This window comes from Zalophus californianus, chromosome 11 (assembly GCF_009762305.2).
Source record: "Zalophus californianus isolate mZalCal1 chromosome 11, mZalCal1.pri.v2, whole genome shotgun sequence".
In the NCBI taxonomy this organism is placed as follows: Eukaryota; Metazoa; Chordata; class Mammalia; order Carnivora; family Otariidae; genus Zalophus; species Zalophus californianus.
Genome location: NC_045605.1, coordinates 36,950,297 through 36,975,742, shown reverse-complemented (window position 1 = coordinate 36,975,742; position 25,446 = coordinate 36,950,297). Strand labels below are relative to the sequence as shown.

General features: G+C 37.8%; 1 protein-coding gene across 4 annotated transcripts in view; it reads right to left on the bottom strand.

Moving 5' to 3' along the window:
• The window catches only part of MTMR2 (myotubularin related protein 2), a 114,920-nt gene that overhangs the window by 60,352 nt on the left and 29,122 nt on the right, over nt 1-25,446 (bottom strand). For all 4 annotated transcript variants that reach the window (XM_027579543.2, XM_027579544.2, XM_027579546.2 and 1 more), the window contains one exon: nt 11,229-11,334. In XM_027579543.2, the coding sequence (XP_027435344.1) occupies nt 11,229-11,334 (106 nt within the window). The remainder of the gene's footprint in view (nt 1-11,228; nt 11,335-25,446) is intronic.

The following is a 25,446-nucleotide window of genomic DNA, read 5'->3' as shown; positions in this document are numbered from 1 at the left end:
TGGTCTCCACCCCCAAGGTGGGACAGGGTGGCTAGAGGATACTGGAGTTTGTATTTCTACCTCTCTTCCCCCAGGTAGAAGACTAGAGGCTAGAATTGGGTATTTCCCCTTTCCCAGGTCGGGTAGGCTCTGACAAAACCAGGTAGGATAGGCTAGTAAAATAGTTTCTCTTGAGGGTAGGCCTTACCAAAAAGAACAGAATGCTTTGGACTTATTTCAAACTGCCTATTTTTCCCCTCCCTCTGCCAGAAAGCAAGAGATTTTTCTCACTCTTCTGTGTGGAAACCTGGTAGGGTTTTTGTCAGTAAAACTCACAAAAGTATGAAGACCTCCTAGGTGTGGGGTGTCCTGGAGTTATTAACTCTCAGACTTGTCCACACTGAGCCTCCAGCAATTCATCAATTACAGTTCCTGTTTTGATACTCCAAACTGGTTCCTGAGAAGGTTTCTGCTTGTGGGTTTCTGCTCTACCTGTCTGGCCAATTTGGAGGGCAGCAATTTGCCTTGTGACCTCAGTTCTCTGATCGATCTAAGAAGAGTTGTTGACTTTCAACTCGTTCTGCTTTTTATTTGTTAACAACAGAGTGATGACTTCCAAGTTCCTTTTTATAACTAGTCATCTAATTAAAGTCTTTTGTTTCTAATAATATTCATTTGATTTTCTTAATTTCCAGGTAAAAATTTGCTTATTTTGCCTTTCCTTTTCAATAATATGCCTACCATGTATTTCTCTTATCTAATTGCATCAGATAGTACTTATACACAATGCTAATTAACATAGGCATGATAGGAGGTAACCCTATCTTGTTCTTTAATGGGAATACTTCTGTTTTAATACTGTACTATTAAGTAAGATGCTTACGTAAATATTTACCTATTCCCCTCTAATTAAAAAGTTCTAAAAATCTGAAAGATGTTGAATTTTGTCAAATATCTTTCATTATGTGCCTTCTCTGTATATATAAAGATGATTATAGGGAATCATGTGTGGGTTGTAACAGAAATTATACTAGCAGCACTTTCATTATGCTCAGTCTTGAAGTCTGAAACACTCCTTGTCTTCTCCAGAATTAGCATATTAATTAGTATTCCACCTAATTAAATAACCTTTAGGCACATAATACTATTCCTTATCTCCTTACTATCAACTGAATATAGTTGATATTATTCCTGTTGCTTTCACATGTATCATTTTTTCATACTTTCTGATTTTTAAATAATCTCTATTTATGATTCTATTGTAATTGGCTCTTTTTACTAATCTTAACACATTCGGAGTTTTTATTCTTTTAAACCTTACGGGGGGTTTGTAATATCTTCAAATCACATCAAATTAATTACAAACCTAACAGAATGGTAGGCAAGGCATTACTTACTAGAGCCTAGCCAACTGCTGCCATCATAAGCTTGTGGTGAGCAGAGCTGAGGAGGTTTTACTCTGATACCCAGCCTTGTAACTGTAAAAGTAGACATTTTTAAGGAAGAGTTTCTACGTACTACATACTAAGAGTAGTAAAAGTGTTGGTGATTCTTTTTCCTTAATCCTATTTCTATTTCTCACAAATTCTTATTTCATTATATTACTTTCATTTAAAAAAAACTAGTGTTGTTATAAAAGATAAAATCTTACAAAAGAGAGATGATGGTAACTTTGGAGAGAAAAATTTCAGTAAAACGGAAACCATGAGAGTTTGGAGTGAAATCATTTCCCTATTAAGGATAGAAATGAGACAATTGTGAACATTTTCAAATGGATTTTGGTGGCTTTTTGAAGACAGAAATGAATTAGTGACTACCTTCTGTCTCTCTTCCAAATTTTCCTCATATAATTTCTTCAAAGTTTTTTTCGACATTATCTCTCTGATTATTATCCATATATCTTCTATCAGGAAAAAAAGATCATAACGGACTGGAATCACCTGATGGGGCTGAGTCTATTATTAACATACTGACCATGATCTGTTTCACTGAAGAGCAGAAGGGAGTACATTCCAGATGTGTGAGCCAGCATGAATGGAAGTGGGAATGAGCACATGACATTTAAGGGACTATAAAAAAAGAATCCCGGTTTATAGAGGTGCGGATATGTTTTGGAAAAGATGGACAAACAGTGTGATAGTTTTGATGGGACCAAACATGGAGAAGCTTGAACACAAGGCTTAGAAGTCTACACCTTCTGTAAGAAACACGGATCCCCCGGAAGTTTTTTTTTAAAAGATTTATTTATTCCAGAGACAGAGAGAGAGAAAAAGTGGGGTGAGGGGCAAAGGAAGACAAGCAGACTCCCCGCTGAGCGGGAGCCCAACACAGAGCTCAATCCCAGGACCCTGAGATCATGATCTGGGCAAAATCCAAGAGTCAGACACTTAACCAACTGAGCCACCCAGGCGGCCCCCCTCCCTGGAGCATTTTTAAATAGGGGTATCATATTATGAAAGTGATTTCAGAGGAAGATCAGCCTTATGATGGTGCATTAGCTAGATCAGAGAATGGCAAACCTACCAGACAAAAGACCTAGGGGACTATTAAGAATGCAAAGACTCATGGGGCGCCTGAGTGGCTCAGTTGGTTAGGCATCTGCCTTCAGTTCAGGTCATGACCCCAGGGCCCTGCTCAGCGGGGAGTCTGCTTCTCCCTCTGCCTCTGCCACTCCCCCTGCTTGTGCTGTCAAAATAAATAAAATCTTTAAAAAAAAAAAAAAGAATGAAAGGAAAATGAGCATCAACAACTTCATATCTCTCATTCTCTTCTACTGATTCAGTCAATAAATTTTTCCTGAGTACCTTCCACATTCTAGATACTGAGCTCTAAGGATACAACAGGGAATAAGGCAAATATATCTGCCCTCAAGGGGCTTACAGCAAGTCATTTTTTTTTATCCAATGAATTTTTCTTTAAATTCTTATTTTTAATAAATGCCCTCCAAATATTTTCTCATAAGTATTTTTAAATGTAGCAGCACTTCACCTGTAATATAAACTTCAGAATGTTCTGCTTTAGAATGTTTTAGAATGTTCTGTCCTCCCTGCTCCCATAGTATGCCTTCTTCATAGTATCTATCACGCAAGAATCACTGATTTCCTTACCTCCTCTCCCACTACATGACTCTAAGCTTCATGCTTGCGGAAACCATGTCTTAATGGACACCGTTTCCTCAGAACACCCAGGAAATTTTAAGAGAGTGCAGTGAGTTAGTGAATAAAGACACAGATTTTATTTGGAACGATGAATAAAACACGGAATTTCCTTCTTCCATTTCCCAGATATAGCTAACAAGTGGTTTCAGGAGTCACTTGATCAGGTGTGCTCCTCAAACTTTTCCACCAACTAAACAAAGCAAATGAGAGGACAAATGTCTCCAGTGCTGCAACTGGCCACAAGTATGAAATAGCTTTTAAGTCACATTCATTCAGGTACTGTTCTATGCAGTAGGGATATAACTAAGGGTAGACCTTACAATTAGAGAGGTCAGATGAACAGTAATAAGCAAGAAAAGGTCCTTACTTACCATTTTAGCACAATAAAACTTTATTTTTTTATAAATAAAACTTTCTAAATTTCTTTTTTATTTAATAATAATCTTTTATGCTTAATATTTTTAGGTCCCATTTAAGAATTCCTTCCTGATGAAAGTAATGAAGATATTATCACATATTTTCTTCTAAAATTTTAATATTCTGATTTTCAATTTTAGGTTTTTAATCTAATGAATTCATTGTTTGTGTATGTGCGAATTAGGAACTCAACTTTTTTTTCTAATTTCAATATGGCTACCCCAGCATGACTTCCAAATAGTTCATCCCTTCCCCACTGATTTGTTACACCATCTCTGTCATATACAGAGTCCCTACAAATATCAGTCATTCTTGAACTCTGTCATGTGTCTCCCTGATCTATTTCTGTTCTAATTACTTTAGCTTTACCAACTAATTAAGTGAATCCCCCCTCTTCATTTTTCCTCCTAAATAATCTTGACATTTTACCTTTCCATATAAACTTTAGGATCAACTTGCCAAGTTCTGCAAGACAAACTTTTGAATTTGGTTTGAAGTTATATTGCATTAACAGATAGATACTGAAAATATTTGCCATCTCCAGGCGATTGCATCTACTCATCTATTTATTTAGATTTAAGTTCTTTAATAAAGTTTATAACTTTCTCCATAAAGTTCTTACACATCTTTTATTAGATGCATCCCTGAGTAATGTACTTTTGTTGCTCTTATGACTGGAAATCTTTTTAAAATCACACTGTCCAAACATTTTTGTTAAGGAACAGAAGCATGATTTATCTTTTTTAAAGTTACCTTGTATCCAGCAACAGTGTTGGTAGTTTGCATATAGCTTTTTCTTAAATTGTCCATATAGACAATCATCTGTAAATAAAAAAAGCTTTCTTTCTTACTTTCATTTCTTATATTATTTATTCTTTTCTTATTTTACTGGCTAGGAATTCTAACATCGTGTTTCTAAGTTTAAAGACTATGCTTCTAACATTTCCCCACTAAGTATAAGACTTTATTGTGGAGTTTTGAGAGATATCCTTTACCTGGCTAAAGTTGTTCTTTTCAATTTGTAGACTCTCAAGAGTCTATGTCAGTGTGAGCAGTAGTGGTGTTAACTTCTGTTAGTAAGTGCTAACTTCAATCATTTTTCCTCTGGCTATTGAAATGATTATGTGTAATAGACACTGTTCACTGTCTATTTAATATCTGCTCTATGAGTCTTAACTCATTCTGACTAGATTTGCATATTTTCAGAACATGTCAACTTTCATGCACACACTCTAGGTAAGAAATAATCCAATTATCTCTGACCTTTGTTTCATAAAGAAAATATGAATAATGTAACATAAAAAGATAAGCAAATTTACTTGATTTAAGCCTACTAAATATTGTAAGATAGGGGCAGATGGCTAAAAACAAAACCCAAAATATTACAATTTTTATCTCATATACATAATATATACTTATATACACATAAATTATATATAAGTCATATAACATATATATTCTAAGATCAAACAGGCCTTCTAAGATAGAGATAAAAGACATAAAGTACAATTCCATTTTAATATTTGATTTTGAATTACAGACCAGCATTGGTATAAATGCCTTATTGCAGACATCTACAAAGGAAATGTTGCATAGCCCAACTTTTAATTTATCTTTTAGTCACCACCATTTAAGGAACTTACTTTAATTAAAACCCAATGCTATACAAACTAAACTTTATAAATAAACAGAGCTATGCATCTGAATTTTTAAATCCTGCATTTCATGGAAATTATTTCAGTCAGCAAATAAACCAACCAGACATCAGTTTCCTAGGTTCTTAATTCCACTAAGTGTCAAACTTTAAAAATATGTTCTTGGAACTGGAGGGTGTTATGCTGAGCAAAATAAGTCAATCAGAGAAAGACATGTATCATATGACCTCACTGATATGAGGAATTCTTAATCTCAGGAAACAAACTGAGGGTTACTGGAGTGGGGGTGGCGTGGGAGGGATGGGGTGGCTGGGTGATAAGATATTGGGGAGGGTATGTGCTATGGTGAGCGCTGTGAATTGTGCAAGACTGTTGAATCACAGATCTGTACCTCTGAAACAAATGCAATGTATGTTAAGAAAAAAAAAAAGAAGATAGCAGGAGAGGAAGAATGAAGGGGGGAAATCAGAGGGGGAGATGAACCATGAGAGACTATGGACTCTGAAAAACAAACTGAGGGTTCTAGAGGGGAGGGGGGTGGGGGGATGGGTTAGCCTGGTGATGAGTATTAAAGAGGGCACGTTCTGCATGGAGCACTGAGTGTTATACACAAACAATGAATCATGGAACACTACATCAAAAACTAATGATGTAATGTATGGTGATTAACAATAAAAAAATTTTTTTAAAAAGTCTACCATAACAGGAAAAAAAAAAGTTCTTATTAAAGAAAGCTGAATTTTAAAAACTGCAGATTTATAAAAAAAATGCATTTGCATTAAAATTTTTATATGAAAGAGGGGTGGAGAAAAAAGGGGGGAGGGGAAAATTTTGTATGAAAGGATTTTTTTTTTGAAACTTTTTTATTGAAATTAAGTAAGTTCCACTGCCAAGTGAAGAGGAAATGAAGCAAACAGAAACACTCTACAATTATTCACTAAGGAAGCACAACTGAATTTACCAAGGCTGAATTTGTGCTCAATTTTTCAGAACCATATGTATTGGATTTTACCTGTATATGACTCTTTCCACAACAAGCAATGCTGAAAAGGTGAAAAATACAAAGAGAATTCCACTTGAATAAATACAAGTTTCTGGTATCTAGCATAGTTCCATACCCCCTCTAATTTTCCATTCTTTTACTGATGCAGAAGCAACAAATCTTGTTTCAATAAGAAATCCTCAACAGAAGCTTTCACATTCAGCTGTTAATCAACTTTTCAGGAAAGTGTCACTGCATAATACCTATAGCAGAAAACTTCTATAATTTGATTTAAGATTCTTAGTGAAATTAGATTAGCTTTTCAATGCATGGTGTTTTTTATACTTCTATTTAAAGGCTGTTACTAAAGGAGCTTTAAAAAGGTTAAGGCTTAGGGCAGGGATAAACAGTTGAGCCCATATGGAGAACTCAAAGTCTATAGAGGTTAACCAACTTCAAATCATCTGTGAATGATGATTTTCACAACTACCATACCAAGCCCCTCATCTCACGCATAGAGCCAAACCACGATCAGGCAGAAAACAACACATAGCTGTCTGCAGTTAGGTCCACCTATAATTAACTAGCACACTTCTATTTTATGGCCACTAAAGGTATACATACTAAAAGCAAAATATCCATCAACAAACAAAATTGAGGAGAGCGACGATCAGATCTTTACTACAAAAAGCCTCTTTTTCTGATTATTTAGAAAAGCAATTTTCATTTATTAAGGAAGTAATCTGAAAACTGCTATTGCTACCTCAAAAAATGTATTAACAATATTCTTTGTCCCTTAAGAAAAGCTCACTACACATGTGAAAACTGCAGCAAAGTCACAGCAGGCTAGTCTCTCTAGGTAATGTGCTGTACAGGAATATGACCAACCTGAGCCCAAGTAAGGGCAACCCCTAGCTGTGTGCCTTAAAACACATAATTAATCTCTTCTGAATACCAGGTTTCTCACTGGTCCCATGGAGTAATAGCATCTGTCTCACAGGACTGTTGTGAAAGTTAAATGAGATGAGGCATATATCAATGTTTATCAGTACCAAGTTAGATTTTTTTCAAGTATTAGAAGCACATTCTTCTTCCCTCTCCACCTCTGAAAAGAGCACATATTTGCAATTAGGCTGCATTTTTTAAAGGATACTAACCTTTAATGTAATGTTAATCATTCATCTCCCTTCCGCAACTGAAAAAAAGACTAGTAATCAAAGATAACTTTAAAAACGAGGCAACAGGGTAACAGGCAGCCTACACACTACTAAGGAAAGTACAGTTGACCTTTGTTGCCCAAAACCATCTTCTCCTTAGTTTAACATTTAACAACTGTCTCTTCATTCATCTCATAAAGATTCTGAGGGACCCTCTAAGTTGTGAAAGATGCTAAATTCATAAGGCACTAATAGAGAGAATTCCTACAGTCATGGAGCTGATGTAGAACTTCAAAAGATTCCCTTGGTACCCTATAGTGCTAAGAAAGTCAATAATTCGGTACATTTTTGTATCTAATGTTAAATCTGAAGGGACAACATGCATAAAATAATACTCCAGACAAATGTGCATATATGATCACCCTACCCATGATATTACTTCCAAATAAAATGCATGCAAATGACCTTTTCCTTCAGAAGGAAAATTACTTTGTTCTTTTTTGGGAAGGAAGGAAGGAAGAAAGGAAGGAAGGAAGGAAGGAAGGAAGGAAGGAAGGAAGGAAGGAAGGAAGGAAGGGAGGGAGGGAGGGAGGGAGGGAGGGAGGGAGGGAGGGAGGAAGGGAGGGAGGGAGGGAGGAAGGAAGGAAGGAAGGAAGGAAGGGAGGGAAGAAGGGAGGGAGGAAAGGGAGGAAGGGAGGAATGGAAGGAGGGAAGGAGGGAGGGAGGGAGGGAGGACACCCAGTGCCCAGATCTTGGTTTCTAATACCATTCTCCAATAAAAGAAACCTGGGCTCCTTGAGAAATGGATGACTATTTTAAGACTGAGGCAGGAAATATCAAGATGAGCCTGGAGTATCCTGTAGTGCTTACTTAGTAAAGTAGTGACACAGAGCTCAGAACAAAACAAAACAAAAAAACCACAATGATGGGAAAACATCAAAGGGACAGAAGATCTGACTGAAATAACTCTCAATTTGGAGTTGGGACAATTTGAGCAACAAAGTAGTACTGAATTAAAATCCAAAATATACAACAGATATCCATAAGTAAATACTGATATAAATAAATGGCTGCATAAAGCAATAAATGAGAGAAAAGAGACAAATCTCCATACAGAAGAATTATGAAAAATGTATGTAGATGTCCCACTCTCAACAAGGTGGGCTTAAATATGGGCTGTGCATAGCCACTTCCTTCCAGAGAGTATAGTAGAAAAAGGAGGGGATAAAAAACAGTATTTTGCAGTGAAAAACCCTAATACTACCTCCACCAAGTGATTAAGGTTAACATCAAAAGTGATGAATCATGCTGATGGTATATACCCTTGACATGATGTGATGAAGATGGCCCTTTACCTCTGTGGTCTTCTTCCCCAAAAGACATAACCCCGGTCTATGGGTAAAATATCAGACATTCTATAAAACATCTGACGAGTGCTCTTTAAAACTGTCAGGATCATCAAAAACAAAGAGTCGAAAAGCCTGTCACAGGCAAGAGACACCTAAGGAGACATGACTGCTGAATGTAATGTGATATCCTGGATGGGATCCTAGAACAAAAACAAGAAGATCAGGTGAAAACTAAGGGTATTTGAAAAAACTGTGGGCTTTTGTTAATTATAATGTATCAACATGGGTTCATTATTTTTGAGAGATGTACCACACAAATGTAAGACATTAATAATAGAGGAAACTGAAGGTCAAGTACATAGGAACTCCTTACTATCTCTGCAATTTTTCTGTAAATCCAAAACGTGTTCTAAATTTTTTAAAATATCTAGTAAGAAATAAATTATAATGTTTAATATACAAGTTAACATTATGACCCTCATTTTGTCCCAATGTAAGTCAGTCACTCTTATTTATACATAAGGTGTCGAGGAAATGAAGTAGACCTGCCTTCAAAAAATCTGAAAGCAGAGGCCACCTTTCAGTAAGTATCCTGCAATGTACTGCAATTCACATGTGTGCCTAAACAGTTTAACTAAATTAACCCTCACAAGAACACACAAATGGTTTATTTTGAACCATTTATTTATACTTTATTTCAGGCAAGAAACAGCAGGTTGAATATTAATAATGCAGGCATAGCAAGAAGCAAAAGTGACATTTCTCCCATTCCCAGTATGAGTTCTTTATCAATCACAACATAAAGTTAAAAATAAATGATGTGGGGCACCTGGGTGGCTCAGTCAGCTGGGCATCCAACTCTTGGTTCTGGCTCACATCGTGATCTCAGGGTTGAGGTATTGAGCCCCACATTAGGCTCCATGCTCAACACGGAGTCTGCTTGTCTCTTTCCCTCTGCCCCTCCCCCTGTGCTTGCTCACTTGCTCTCTCTCTCAAATAAATAAATAAAATCTTTAAAAAAAAATGATGTTTTTAACTAATATAATCTGCCTAGAAGTAGGCCAAAAAAATTCACAGGCCTTCAGCGGATTTTTATTAACATAATGAATAAACAAAAGTTTGATACATATATAAAAGATATGTTTTTAAATAGCAACAAATTAAGGAGAGGGAACGATGGGTTTATATCCATTATTATTAATGATGAACCCTGCCTGGGGCGCCTGGGTGGCTCAGTCGTTGGGCGTCTGCCTTCAGCTCGGGTCATGATCCCAGGATCCTGGGATCGAGCCCCGAATCGGGTTCCCTGCTCAGTGGGAAGCCTGCTTCTCTTTCTCCCAATCCCCCTGCTTGTGTTCCCTCTCTCACTGTGTCTCTCTCTGTCAAATAAATAAATAAAATCTTAAAAAAAAAAAAAAAGAATGATGAACCCTGCCCTTAACGTATGTTATGCATCAAGATAACAGCTAAAGACATTATGAAGACTTCATAATTAGCACAACATATATCCAGATTATAAAGATAAATCTTTATTATTTTTAGTGATGTTTAAAGTCAGGTTATACCCAAACTTTATTTTATGACAATTCACAACCCATAAGGACAAAAAAACAGAAGCCTTTACAGATGTTTGTAATCTGTATTCTTATATTTATTTGTTGGATTCTGTTTTGAAAATGAAACACAAGAAAAAGATACAGTCTCAGTATATGCTCAACAGCAAATGATTTCATGAATATAAACAATGTTCTCATTAAAATTGTGAAAGTATAACCACTGGGAAAGAAGCCACTTTGTCAGGATAAAAAGACTCTAAGGTTTAAGAGTTAGCACGGCACATGAAATTCATTTTCTCCAAGGCAGATGAATCCAAAAACATACAGAGTGCTACAGGATATCACTGGTGCGGTTAATTTCATAGCAACAAGACCTTGAACAAATACAAGAATATTTAAACTATAATGAGATGTGTAGCAACTATAGTACAATATTTAAGTGACTTAGCTCTAGACCTGGACTACGTGAGCTAGAAGATTAGCTAGAGAATTTATTAGCGATAAGACTTTGGACATGTTATTAATCTCTATGAGTTATTATTATCCCTAGAATGGTGATGAAAACAGTCTCTACTTCATAGAACTGGAAAAACTATTACAAGAGATATTTCATTACAGGACTTAGAACAACACTCGGGACATGGTAAGTACCCAAAAAAGGTTAGCTATTAGTGGCCATCATTATGGGAGAAATCATGAAAATCTTTTATACCACAACAAAACCCATTAATTATCTTTTTGTAAAGAACTTCAAAGTTATCAAACTTAGGAATGAATTACACATTTTTCTTTTACAAATAAGTAAGATTTCTAAATCTGCTGGCCTGTTCTGGGCTATTTTATAGAGACGTAAGTCTTGGGAGACTACTCCATCAAGATCTCCTGCTTACTTAGTGCAAGGCTATATTCATAGTGTTGGCCACAAACAGCTAACAAACAATACATCAAAACGGCACCAAAAAATAGCATACATACCCTCAAATCAGGAGAAAAGTTGTCTGCAGAAGTTGAAATGGAGTCCGATGATACTACAGAAGCTGATTTTGTATGCACTGAATTCTCTGAATGAGACGTGGAAGCACTACGAAATACAAAAGCAAGTGTGTTTCAACAATGGGGGCTTTAAAGAACAATTTCAGAACTTTTACTAATTATTACTCCATTATTTATTAAAACTTCCATTGCCAACCAGTCCTACTTTGCCTATTCAAGCCTATCTCTAAATACAGATAAATTACAAACTCTCCATACCTGCAGGGATAAGTATTCTCACCACATTCCCTCTGGATAGACTTCCCCAGTACTCCTGAATAAACTCTGGGCTAATGCTTTCTCTTTATTCAACCATCCATTCATTCATCCAATGACCACTCACTGAATGATCCAATATATAAAACCATTACACCAGGCACTAGGATTTGGAGATAAATATGATATAGCTTAGCCCTCATGTTCATGAAGCTCACAAACTGTGGCAGAGACAAATAAATAAATGGTGTATTGTGATAATGACACTGAGCCCTGTGAAACTGAATAAAGGAAGCCCCCTTTGAAACAGGAGACAAGAAGGGGGAACTCTCACACCCTACTACTCTTTGCAGCCCTCTGCATTCCCAACAGGAAGAAGCCTATATTTTACTACCCCAGTAGGAGGAAGATTTTCTCCTTGCCTGACAACAGCCCAGCCAAAGAGAGACTGTCACAACTCAGCCAAATAAAGCCACTACACTTCAAACACCCAGTTTAGTCCAATGGGCTTTGTGTTTATAACACAAAGTTTATAACTGCTTCTCTGAATGCCCCCTTTTCCACACTAAAGAGTCATTCCTCTCCTTTGTTCTCTAGACTTGCCTATGGTTTTGCCATAACCTGCATGTCTCAAATTGCAATTCTGTTATTCCTCAATAAATCCATTTTGCTGGTAATGTAACTGACAGTTTTACTTTCGAGGTTAACACACTACAAGCACAGAGAGAGACACAGAGACAGAGTGTCTCTGTTCACACAGAGAAAATGCACTGTGGGAGAAAGGTAAAGGAAGAACCCAACTTTACCCAGGAAGTTCAGGGAAGATTTCACAGAGAAGATGTTCTTTGAACAGTCTTGGAAGACAGGAAATTGCCAAGCTGACAAACAAGTAAGGGAAGTCTAAAAACATACAAATAAAAAGCCCTGCAAAGATACAGAATAATCAAAGAGCCCAGAACACTTGAGAAACTACAAAGAGTTCAACAGGGCTAGAGAAGCAGAGGGACAAAAGCTATAGAAAGATGAGCTTGTCTCTGCACCTATATCTTTCCACCAAATCAAATTCTGTATAAGCCTGTCTTAAATATCTACTTCTTCCATTAAATAATTAAGTAATCACAATTTAATTAATTACCCCAATTACCCCAAAAGGGAGAATTGTGTCTTCATTTTCCACAAAATCTACCTCAGTGCCTATGTATACTGTTAACGAGTATTATGTTTGTTAAATTCCAAAACATAGTGACAATATACCTATGCCACAAACTGAATGATTTACATCATTTCCTTTTATCAGTAAAACAAATTTAAAATTATTTAAAGTAAAAAAAATGGTGGAAAAATCTCAGACACTTTGAAGTTTAAAGTTCTAATTAAAAAATATATTTTTCTAAAGCTCCATTCCCAACATAATGAAAGTCTTCCTCACACCCAAAGTCAAAATTTTTTCATTAGATTTTGATAAAATAATCCATCTTGAGATGTGATACTTAAAAACCAGATTGTTCTAAAATTTGTCCACCATAAACCTGCCTGTAACAATAACTAAGTTATTTATACAATGTGAAAATCATCTCCTCCAAAAGAAATTGTCACCTCATTTTCTCTTGTTCCATTTTTAAGCTTTACTGGGGTGTGACTGTTAAAGCAGAACTGTGTAGGACACATGAAGGTGTACAACATGATGTTTTGATATATGTATACACCATGAAATGAGTACCACAACCAAGCTAACGAAAACATCCATCACCTCACATTACCTTTTTGTGTGTCGGGGGGGGAGAAAATTTGAGATCCTCTTTTGGCAATTTCAAGTATATGATACAGTATTACTCACAACAGTCACCATGCTATACATTAGGTCCCTGGAACTATTCACTTTATATCTAACACTTTGTCCCTTTTGCTCAGTATCTCTCCATTTCCCCCTCTTCAGATCTATGGTTTGGAAATATTTTCTGTTTTAAAGATTTTATTTGAGAGAGAGAATGAGAGAGAGAGAGAGAGAGAGCACATGAGAGGAGGGAGGGTTAGAGGGAGAAGCAGACTCCCCGCCGAGCAGGGAGCCCGATGCGGGACTTGATCCTGGAACTCCAGGATCATGACCTGAGCCGAAGGCAGTCGCTTAACCAACTGAGCCACCCAGGCGCCCAAAATATTTTCTCATATTCTGTAGGTCCCTTTTTCATTTTGTTGTTTCGTTTGCTGTAGAGAAACTTTTTAGCTTGACATCGTCCCACTAGTTTATTTTTGCTTTTGTTGCCGTGCTAGTGATGTCAAATCCAAGAAACCGTTCTCAAGACCAATGCCAAGGAGATTTTCCCCTATTTTCCTCTAGGATGTTTACAGATTCAGGCCTCACATTTAAATGTTTAATTCATTTTGGTTTGATTTGTGTGTATGGTGTAACATCAGGGTTCAATTTCATCCTTTTGCATGTGGATATCCATTTTTACCAAAACCATTCTACATTCTTGGCACCCTTTTCAAAGCCAAGTTGACTGGATATGTGTGGTTTTATTTCTGGGCTTTCTATCCTATTCCATTGATCTATGTGTCTTTTTATGCCAGTACCATACTGTTTTGATAACTACAGCTTCGAAATATAGTTTGAAGATAGGAAGTATGATGCCTCCCCCTTTGTTCTTCATGTTCAAGACTGCTTTAGCTATTTGGGGTCTTTTGTGTTACCACAATGATTTTAGGATTGTTTTTTTCTATGAAAAATGCTACTGGAATTTTCAGAGAACGCGTTGAATCTGTAGATCACTTTGGTCAGCATGGACATCTTAAGATTAATTCTTCTACTCCATTAACACAGCATAATTTTCCATTGATCTATGCCTTTAGTTTCTTCCATCATAGTTTTATAGTTTGCACAAGTTTTTAACCTCCTTGGTTAAATTTGTTCCTAAGTATTTTACTCTTTCTGATGCTACTACAATGGAACTGTTTTCTTAATTTCTTTTTTGGAGGATTTGTTGTTACCATATGGAAACACAACTGATTTCTGCATGTAGATTTTGTATCCTGCAACTTTCCTGAATTTGTTTATTAGTTGTAACAGTTTCTTGGTAAAGCCTTTACAGTTCTCCATTTATAAGATCATGCCATCTGCAAAATGTTTGGTTTTGTTTTTTTTTAAGATTTTTTTTATTTATTTATTTGACAGAGAAAGAGAGAAAGCACAAGTAGGGGGAGTGGCAGGCAAAGGCAGAGGGAGAAGCAGGCTTCCCCGGGAGCAGGGAGCCCGATATGGGGCTCAATTCCAGGACCCTGGGATCATGACCTGAGCTGAAGGCAGACACCCAACTGACTGAGCCACCCAGGCATCCCTGCAAAATGTTTTTATATATTCATACAACGTGAAAATCATCTCTCCCAAAAGAAATTCACTTAAATGGATTAAAAACAGTATTCCAATTGGAACACTTCATAACATTTTTTTCAACTGCAAACATATATTTATTTTATTAACTATTTCAAGGTATGACTGTAGTTGTTATTTGTTTATATCCAACAACGTATAATATTACACAAAGGAGCAGTCATAAGAAATTCTATTTAGTTTTATAATGTAAGTATAGAGAAACTGACAGAGAATGTTTTCTCCCTTTCTTCTTTTTTCTGTTTTGTTGTTGTAGCCAATTTCTTACTAATTAAATGCCATCTGTGTTAAAATAACAGGTAAAATAATCAAACTTTGGCACAGTACTTTGAGAGACATTATTTGTTGCCTACTCCGTATACATACATACCTCTTTTTTTCCCCCCGACTTTGATTAGGGCAGTTTGTGCCCAGTCCAACATGACATGCCTGCTTTTGGCTCCCCTGTGGCTGGGAGAACCATGTGACACAACTATGGTCTATGAGATTTAAGAGGAACTATGTTAATAGTTACGGAAACTTTTTATTTTCATAATAAAGGTGAGCAGGAACAGCAGGTTAGCCCTTAACCTTTCCTACTTTTTCTTGACTGGAACAAGAACGTAAAGCTTAGAAATACTGTAGCCATCCTGTAAATATGACCAACATGCTGGCCTGTTAAGAACAGGGAGCCAAATAACAGGAAGAACGTAAGTCATCATGGTATCACTGAGCAGTTGAATCCACACCAACTCCCTACTTATGGGATTTTTTTTATGTAAAAAAGTGAAGTTCAGTTTTTTTAAGATTTATTTATTTATGAGAGAGAGAGAGGTAGAGGGCATGCACGAGTGGAGAGAGGGTGCAGAGGGAGAGAATCTTCAAGCAGACTCCCCGCTGAGCATGGAGCCCGATGCAGGGCTCGATTTCACAACCTACGAGGATCATGACCTGAGTCAAAACCAAGAGTCAGATGCTTAACCAACTGAGCCACCCAGGCACCTCTGAAGTTCAATTTTTAAAATCACTGTAATAGAGTTTTATATTCTGTATAGCCAAACACAGTTCTAAATGATATGGCAACCAGCACCTCATAAAGTCTATTTTGGACAAGTTCAAATGTATGATACTACTTGTTATACATATGACCTTCTGAGAGAAGATAAAATTAATGGCAATAAAACACAATTTGGAATTATGGGTAGTATATTACTTAGAAAAAATAATTTTGACAGAGAAGCTATAATAGCATGTCCCACTGAGAAACCAAAGGGTTCTTTAAAGTCAAAGTATGAAGTAAATATATCTAAGGGAAATAACAAACAAAACCAGGTTCTGTAACTAATAACTTGCAGTCTCGGATTCAAAGAATCAGTCCTTCAAGCATAAATGTGGCAAATAGCTTTTAATTATTAACTTCTCTTTCCAGACATGCATAAACATGGGTAGTAGATATTATAATCCACCGTGTTATATGTGAAGAAGCACTGATGTGTAGTTCAATGTGACCAGTTTACAAAGGTTTTAAACCCCAGGCAAGCAAGGAGAGACTGGAAGAGACAGGGCTAGGGTATATCCTAGTGCTGTTCTTGGGATGATGGCAGACATACACATACGCATACACACCCCAGGAGAACTACTCAAAGTTCTCCTGGTATAAACAGGAAGTGCTGCTCTTTAGGCCAGAATGGAGGTGGCCACAGACACCCTAGAAAGCAGAGCTCTATTTTCAGTGCTTTTTTCCTTCTGTCAGATGCGCTCTGTGCATGCTTCTGATCGCCACGGGCCACTGGTAAAATACAACCTAATGTCCACTGCTCCCTTGCTTATGTTGAGGTCAAACTCTCTATGTTGATCTTTTATGAACCATTCCACAAACAAGCTCTGTATTTCCCTGAATGCACATCTTTGCGCATGCCATTCCAAAACAGAATGCCTCTTTATCCCCATCTATTTATTAACATCCTACCGACTCTTTAAGACCCAGTTAAAAAGCAAGCTTTCCAAGAAGTCCTCCCCTGCTGTTCCAGCCAGAACTAACCTCTTATTCCTCTGCACTTTCACAGACTTCTGCCTATACTCTGTAATTACACCTAACACTTGCCACATTAGACCAGAGTTCTTGGGTTACATGGCCACCTCTTTTTTAAATTATAAACTGCTAGAGGATAAGAATCTTGTAACTGGCAAGGCATTTGAACTCAGAGCAAAGACTGCAGTCTGCTAACCTCATTAAGTAACCAATACCACTTTTCTTGGGCCCACAAACTTCAAGGCAGTCAGTCCAAACATTCCTGCTATCCTGCTCATCCCAAGCCTCTCTGCAAAAATGCCAGACCTTCTTGTCTATGCTTCCTCCATCCATTTTCCCTGCTCAGGTCTTCTTTCAGCTACTAATTGTTCCTAACCTTTACACCGGAATCTTTACTTCAGAGTGACTCAAATGCCTCACATCTTCCACGGAATTTTCCCTCCACCTCAGCTGACCCCTCCTCCCAGGAACCCACTCCCCTGTAGCCTTTTCTAAAGGAGACTCTTCTCCAGCATCTTAAACCCAAAGGTGAAACCAGCACTTCCCCAGCTCACTCACGTTTCTACACTAGTATTACTTTTCCATCTTCATATGTAAAACACTGACTCCCCCTCTTCCTCCTCCTTCTAGCATTTGCATCTACAGCTTCCCTGTTACTGTCAGCCACCTACCTTTTCATTACTCCTCACTCCCTCAGTAAGGACTTTTTCAGTTGTCTGACTTTCTCTTCTCCAAAGCTTCCCTCTGCTCCAAAGCCATCATCGTGGGAATTTTAACGTCCCCAAGAATAAACCAGCAACCACCTATCTCAAAATTCCTCAGTTCCTATGCCCCTCACCCACATTCCCACTTCAGCAATGTGCTTCTTTGGTCATAGCCTGGACTTCATCATTTCTGGGAATTACTCAGTGTCTATAATCTTACACTCAAGGAAACCAATCCCTGTCTATAGATGGTATCCTTTCCAAATATCTCACTTTTCTTAACTTTTCCTTCATCTAGTCTTCAACATGCTGAAGACAAATCATCCCTCAGCCCCTCCACTGGTCATTACCCTTCATGCTTCTTTGCTCTCCTTCCTCTCACTTCTCTGTCTTACCTGAAATGTACAGTAATAGTTTCAAATCTCTTTGGCAAGCCTTCAGCATCCTTATTTCTTATCCATTGGCCATCACTGCTCTGCTAATCCCTAAGTTTGTATCAATATAACTAACTATCATCTCTGTGCTAAAGCTTAGCTATTATGGAAGAAATCTGCAAACTGGGACTGCTTAAGACTCACAGTTAGAAGCATGAGCTAGGCCCAGGGCAGTGGTCAGCAGCCCATCACATCCAATCAACCCAAAGTCCTTACAGAGTCCACCTCCCTATCACTTCGAACGCATCCGTTTTCCCTCCTAATTTTTACTGCCTTAATTCAACACCTCTTACCTGGACTATAGCAAATCACCAGTCTCCTTTCTCCTACTCATCCAACAGGTCACCCCAAACCAATACCAAAGTGATCCTTCAAAAACAGAGATCTGATAATATCATTCCGACTTACATTTTCAGTAATTCCTCAATCCCTCCCAAATTGAGCCCAAACTCCTTAGCATAACACTTGAAGTCTTCCATGATCTGGCCCCTGTTCTACATAACTAGCTGTAGCTTCAACTCACCTGAAGCCGTTGGGAATGGCTTGCAGATTCCCCATATCTTCCAGCCATTTCATGCCTCTGTTCCTTTGCTACCCCTGCTGACACTGCCTGCAGTGTCCTTCATAGGCTTCCACGCCCTCTTTGCCCCTATTCATCTTGTAGGCATGACTCTTCCTTTACTGTACACTAGATACATTTTTATAATAACTGTATACTTTATTGCATTTAATCATCTACAAGCTCCTCCTCTTATATTGTTACTAATATAACAGTACTGTTATTGTATACTATTGTATACTATTCCAAGATTATACTACAATAGTATACTATTGTATACTATTCCAAGATTCTTTCTTTACCACAGACCATTTCCCCTCCTTGCTCTCAATAAAACACGGAAAGTGTCTGAAAAAAGACTATCAGGCACATGTGTTAGTTATTATTTATGACAAATGAATATTACTGCACATGTATTATCCCCCAAGTCAGATTAGCTGCATAAATACTTATAATGGCAAAGCTGCTGTGTCACCTCTTATTAATGCTATTTCTGCTGTGACATATTACAAGTGAGAATATAAATCCCCCCAGTGACTGTAACCAAAGATTTAGTAAAGGGGAAAAAACAGCAAGAACTACAATTAAAGACCTGGTATTTACAAAATAATAAGTTATTATGTCTCTTGGACAGTATTATCTTAGAAGTATTAGAAAAATGAATATTATCATCATTATAGAAGCATATGTCTTGGCACTTTGAATGCCATTTTTTTTTTTAAGTAGATTCCACAGCCAGTGTGCAACCCAATGCGGGGCTTGAACTCACGATGCTGAGATTAAGAACTGAGCTGAGATCAAGAATCAAGGACACTTAACCAACTAAGCCACCCAGGTGTCCCACTGTGAATGCCATTTAAAAATGAAGTCTGTCATTGCTACGGACTGAATTATGCCCCCACCCCAAACTCTTTTTTTAAACATTTTATTTATTTATTTGAGAGAGACAGAGATTGCGAGAGACAGCACGAGTGGGGAGGAGAGGGAGAAGCAGACTTCCTGCTGAGCAGGAGCCCGACGTGGGCTGGATCCTAGGACCCTGAGATCATGACCTGAGCCGAAGGCAGAAGCTTAACCGACTGAGCCACCCAGGTGCCCCCCATCCCAAATTCTTATGTTGAAGTTCTAACCCCCAATGTGACTATAATTGGAGACAGGGCTTTTAGGAGGTAATTAAGGTTAAATGATGTCATAATGGTGGGGTTCCTAATCCAATAAGATTAGTGGCCCTATAGGAAGAAGAGAGAAAAAGCCTGCCACCCCTTTTGCCCCAACTCCTTCCCTCCCCAATCCACCCCCCCCCCCCAACAATGAATGCACCTAGGAAAGAGGAAAGGCCATTCAAGGACATAGCAAGAAGACAGCTATCTGCATAACAGTCAAAGAAAGACCTCATTAGGAACGGAATTGTCTGGCAACTTGATTTTGGACTTCCCAGACACCAGAAGTGGGAGAAATAAATTACTGTTGGTTAAGCCATCCTGTGGTATGGAGGAGCATTACATAATAAAAAGAACTGTTCCTAATTCTATCAGGTGTGATTATGAGATTACGTAAAAAAAAAAAAAAAAAAATGCTTTTACTTTTTAAATATGTGCACTGAAGTATGTAGGAATGAAAAGACATGATTTGCTTCAAAACAGTTCAGGAAAAAAAAGAACAAGGAAAAGAGATAAAGCAAGTATGACAAACTATTCAGTGTGGGTGATGGGTCATTAGAGGATTATTGTACAATTCTCTCTTTTGTATACACTTGGAAATTTCTTTAGGGGCGCCTGCGTGGCTCAGACGGCTGGGCGTCTGCCTCCAGCTCAGGTCATGGGGATCGAGTCCTGCATCGGGCTCCTTGCTCAGCGAAGAGCCTGCTTCTCCCTCTGCCTGCAGCTCCCCCTGCTTGCGCTCGCTCGCTCTCTCTCTCTCTCTCTCTCTCTCTGACAAATAAATAAAATCTTTAAAAAATCTTTTTCTTTAAAAATATAATAGCTTTAGAATTTTAAAAAAAGAAAAAAATACTAGTAATTTTAAGAACTCAGTATTTATTTGAACTCAACGACCAAGCTGTTGAAAAGCAGCAGTCTTAAAAGCTGTGGTGGGAAAAGGAAAAAAAAAAAAAGCAGCGGTGGAAGATGGAAATATTACTAGATGAAAATCAACTGGCCTAAGTTATAGTTCTGACATCATCAAACAAGAAATCTGTGACCATGGGCTTTTCTCCCAATTTCTTAAAAACAGCTTTAAGTGCTCTAGAAAGAGAATGTTGAGTAATTTGCCCAAAGTCACACAGCTAGTTAGTGAAGAGCCAGCGTTGTCCAGATCCAGAGTCAGTAAATAAGAAAAACACTTCTCTGAGAAAACTGTGAGTAGACGATGAATATTCATTCATTTGGCCTGTTTTTGTTTTCCAGGGAACTACATTTCCCAGAACTGTTTACCTCAACTTAATAGATACTCCAAAGCACAGTTTCCAAGAAGAAACAGTTTGTATTTTCCTTTCTTGCTCCCTTTTCTTTCACATTGAATATAAGTTTTATTTCCCATTTTCATGTCTCAGTCTAGCAATAAAACTGGGCTGAAAAAGCCAGAACCAGCTCCTACCTACATTCACCTCAGAGATGTTAGTCTCATCTGTCCTTGCTATATTTTCAAATCTACAAGCATAACTTTCCTCAAGCATCACTCCAACAAATCCTTCGCACTTGCATTTATTATGACAAAGGTGCTTATACAGGCACCCAGCGGCCTCCAAATTGAATTAAATCTCATTATCATCGCTTTCAGAGTGTCAGGGCTCCCCACCGTACCTAATTCTAGCCCACACTTACATTCACTAAAGCTATACAAACCTCTTCCTTGCCACTGGTCATGAGAATCAGACTCTTCCTACCTTCTACTTTGAGTATCTTTTAATTTACTCTCTAAATGTCTTTTCTGACCAACTGTGGTTTTTTACTACCTAAGTCTTCTGAGGAAGGTTCATTTTCCACAAGAAACCAGTCCTAAGTTATTCTTCTGGATCCTTCCAGTAAATCTAGGCATTCCAACATTTTTGCATGTGTACTCAGTTACAGTTATGTTTATATGGATATGCTAAGTTTATATTGATTCGTTTTGTTCATATTGACTCATTATATAGTACACATACTCCTTTTAAAGAAAGTTAACAATTACCAAACCCTTACCATGTACAGAACACTGGGTTACAGAATAGCCTCCGCCCTTGAGATTTCAGTCCTACAAGAGACATCATACCACATGAGCACATCACTAATACCATGAGAGGTACAAACAAGTACTAGGAGAAAAGGCTCAAAGGAAATGGAAGTAATTTCAGGTTTAGAGGAAAGCAAGACATACATTAAAATGAAGCATTTAAAATTGCTACTTCTACAGGTAAAATGGTCAAATATCAACTATTCCATATGGCTCAATGTGATAAAATTTTGAATAAGACAGAAAAAAATCTACTTGGGTCTTTAAAGATTGTGAGGCACAGATCAGGGCATTGTATATTACAAGCATATGCATACACGAAAAGAAATTTTAAAAAACAGCTTGGGAAAGTATAGGGCATATTCTGTGGACAATGAGTAGTTTACTCAAACCAAGTGGATAAAAGGGCAAAACGGTAGCCTGGCGCCAGACCACCGAGAATCCTAAATGCCAGGCTTAAAAGCCTTGCTAGGAAAAGGCAAGGGGCTCAAAGTAAGGCCGTCTAGGGTGGCTACAATTAAAAAGATATATAATAACAAATGTCAGCAAAGATTCGGAGAAACCGGGACCCTCCTACACTGTTGGTAGGGCTGTAAAATGATAAGAGCCACTTTGGAGAACAGTCTGGCAGTTCTTTAAAATATGAAACAGAACTTCCAAATGACCCAGCAATTCCACTCCTAAATATATTCCCAAGAGAAATAAAACATATGTCCACACGAAAGAACACATGAATACACATGAATGTACATGAATGTTCACAGCAGCATTATTCATAATGGCCAAAAAGTCCAAACCAGTCAATGTCATCCCCCTGCTAGAAATCCTCCAATGGCTTTCCACTTCCTCTTACCTCAAATAGCCTTCAAATCATTACAGGATCTGCTCCCCAGCTCCTTCTCCAGCTTCCTCTTGTGCATCTCTCTCTCTCCCTTGCTTTTCCTCAGTTCAATCACACTGGTCTTCTTTGAGATCCTGAAACATGCTGGCCCCTCTGCAGGGAGCATGGTTATGCCAAACTCCTTCTTGACTTAAGTTTTCAACTGAAACACCACCTCTTCAGGGAAATCTGACCAGATGCCTCAGACCAGATCCTTCAGCAGTTGTTGGCTCATAGCACTTTGTGTTTTTAGTTCTTTTTACCTAAGAAATCCTGTTTCTGGGGTGCCCAGGTGGCTCAGTCGTTAAGGGTCTGCCTTCAGCTCAGGTCATGATCCCAGGGTCCTGGGATCGAGCCCCGCGTCGGGCTCCCTGCTCCACAAGAAGCCTGCTTCTCCCTCTCCCACTCCCCCTGCTTGTGTTCCCTCTCTCGCTGTGTCTCTGTCAAATAAATAAATAAAATCTTACAAAAAAAAAAAAAAGAGAGAGAAATCCTGTTCTTACTTTTCTTTACAAATGTTTGATTAACATCCATGTCCCCTAAGACCACACACTTCAAGAAAGAAGAAACCATGTCAATTTGGCTCACCATTCTGTTCCCAGGACCACTCAGGAAATATTTGTTGAATTAATTAATGAGTGAAAGAATGAAGGAGAATGATCAAAAGATTGGATTATTCTAATCAAAATCATCAGAGACCATAACTAGAATATCCAAGACAAAATTAAAAAGAAACTTGGTAAAGGGAGGGAGGGATCAGAACAAGGACAGAGGAAGATAAATGATCTCATCTGCCTTCTGGAGTTACTGTGCGTATATTATTTTATATATCATAGTGTCCCATTTCCACTTAAACACTTCTTAGCACATGGGGCAAACATTTCTTTAAAGAGATTATGTCTTAAGTGAATGACAACTAATCGTTAACTGCTGGGAATTGGTTTGGGCTATGTGTTATTTCCACTGGGATGGTTAATAGTTGGGAATTGAAAAACCAGAACTTTAGTACTATCGAGCTAACAGCAGTATCCTTGGCCAAATGACTTACTCCCCATTCCCCGTTACAGTTTTATTATCTGTGAAAAGTAACAATTAGACTATTTTAGTGGTGCTTTTTGGTGGTCTTCTACCTCTTTGAGAATCTCAAAGCTATTCTCTGATTTGTTTACAATGTCAGGGACTTTAAGGTTAAGAACGCTGGCCTAGATGATCCCCCCCCCCTTTATTTTCAAGATTTTATTTATTTATTTGAGAGAGAGAGCGCGCGTGCACACGAGCAGGGGGAGGGTCAGAGGGCGAGAGAGATGCAGACGCCCCACTGAGCAGGGAGCCCAACATGGGGCTCAATCCCAGGACCCTCAGATGACCTGAACCGAAGGCAGACACTTAACTGACTGAGCCACCCAGGCGCCCCTTTTAGTTCAATGTAGTCTAGGGCTTCTGAAATGAGTATTCTACCTTTCATTATATCCATACAGTATCTAAATAAATACTGCAAAATTAAATTGTCCACAAAGTGTATGTGTGTGTATGTATATTTTCTAATTCTATAATCACAGCCTTAGTCTTAAATATGAAGACTCAGACTAAATAGAAAGATTCTAATATTTTATTTCTTACAATAAAGTCTTTAAGAGAATATTTGTGTATAATAAGGTCAAAGGGAAACTAAACCCAATAGCTACACTTATTTCAGGAGCTCTGGGCTATCACTATGTAAATTCAACACCCTGGTTATAGGTAAACAGAAATGACATCAAGAAATGTCTTATATCAAGAAATATAAGCTACAATTTCTTTAAATATTTTTATTGTTTTCATATTAAGTGATTTTACCAGAAACTAGATCTTTTAAAATGTATTGGAAAAATATTCTAATTTAGCTAAGTAATGATTCTTTTTCAAATTTATTACATTTAAAATATATATGTGTAATAACTAAGGGAAGAGATCCCCTAAAAATATATATAAGATGGGCTCAGTAAATCTTCTCTCTAAATAGTTTCATCACATTGAACTGGAACAATAAATATAAACTCAATTGACTCGGGAACATCACCCTTGCCAGTCCTAAACATGGTCATGTTTACAAGGCTTCTTATTCTACGGTGTGCACATTTACTCTAACCTTGTGACCTTAGGCCACTGAAACTTGGTATTAGCTTCAGAGGCCTGACTCATCTGGAGTACTCCGCCGCCAAGGTGAAAAATGAAAACGTATGATTTGGAGTAATTCTGGCACTTGGATCTCTGACAGCCCACTCATTTTTCTTTCAAACACCACCTGTGGTTTTCCTTCACAAGTCTCTTTCCAAATCTACAGATCATATTCCATTTCTTACAAGGTTTGCTACCTTCCACATCACAACAAAGTATCTATCCTCACTGGCTCCATTTTTTCAATACCCACTCACTCCTTAATCCCTAGCCATCTGGCTTCTGCCTCTAATGAATCCCGTAAAATGACTCTGTGATTACTAATGATTCAATTGTATAAAAAAAATTTTTTTTTAATTCTTAAATGCTCTTTTCTCGGTTCTGATACTATAAATTCTTATCTCCTTTCACTAGCATATGGTTTTGGTTATCTCATATCTCAGGTGACGAGTAATCAATACTCTTGAGCACCCACTATACTCAAGGTTCTACTGTTTTAGGAACTCCTAAAGATACAGAGATAACAGGCTTTCTGCCTCTGCTGAGTTTTTACTCCAATGTACTTAAGTACACACACAAACACACACACACACACATACATA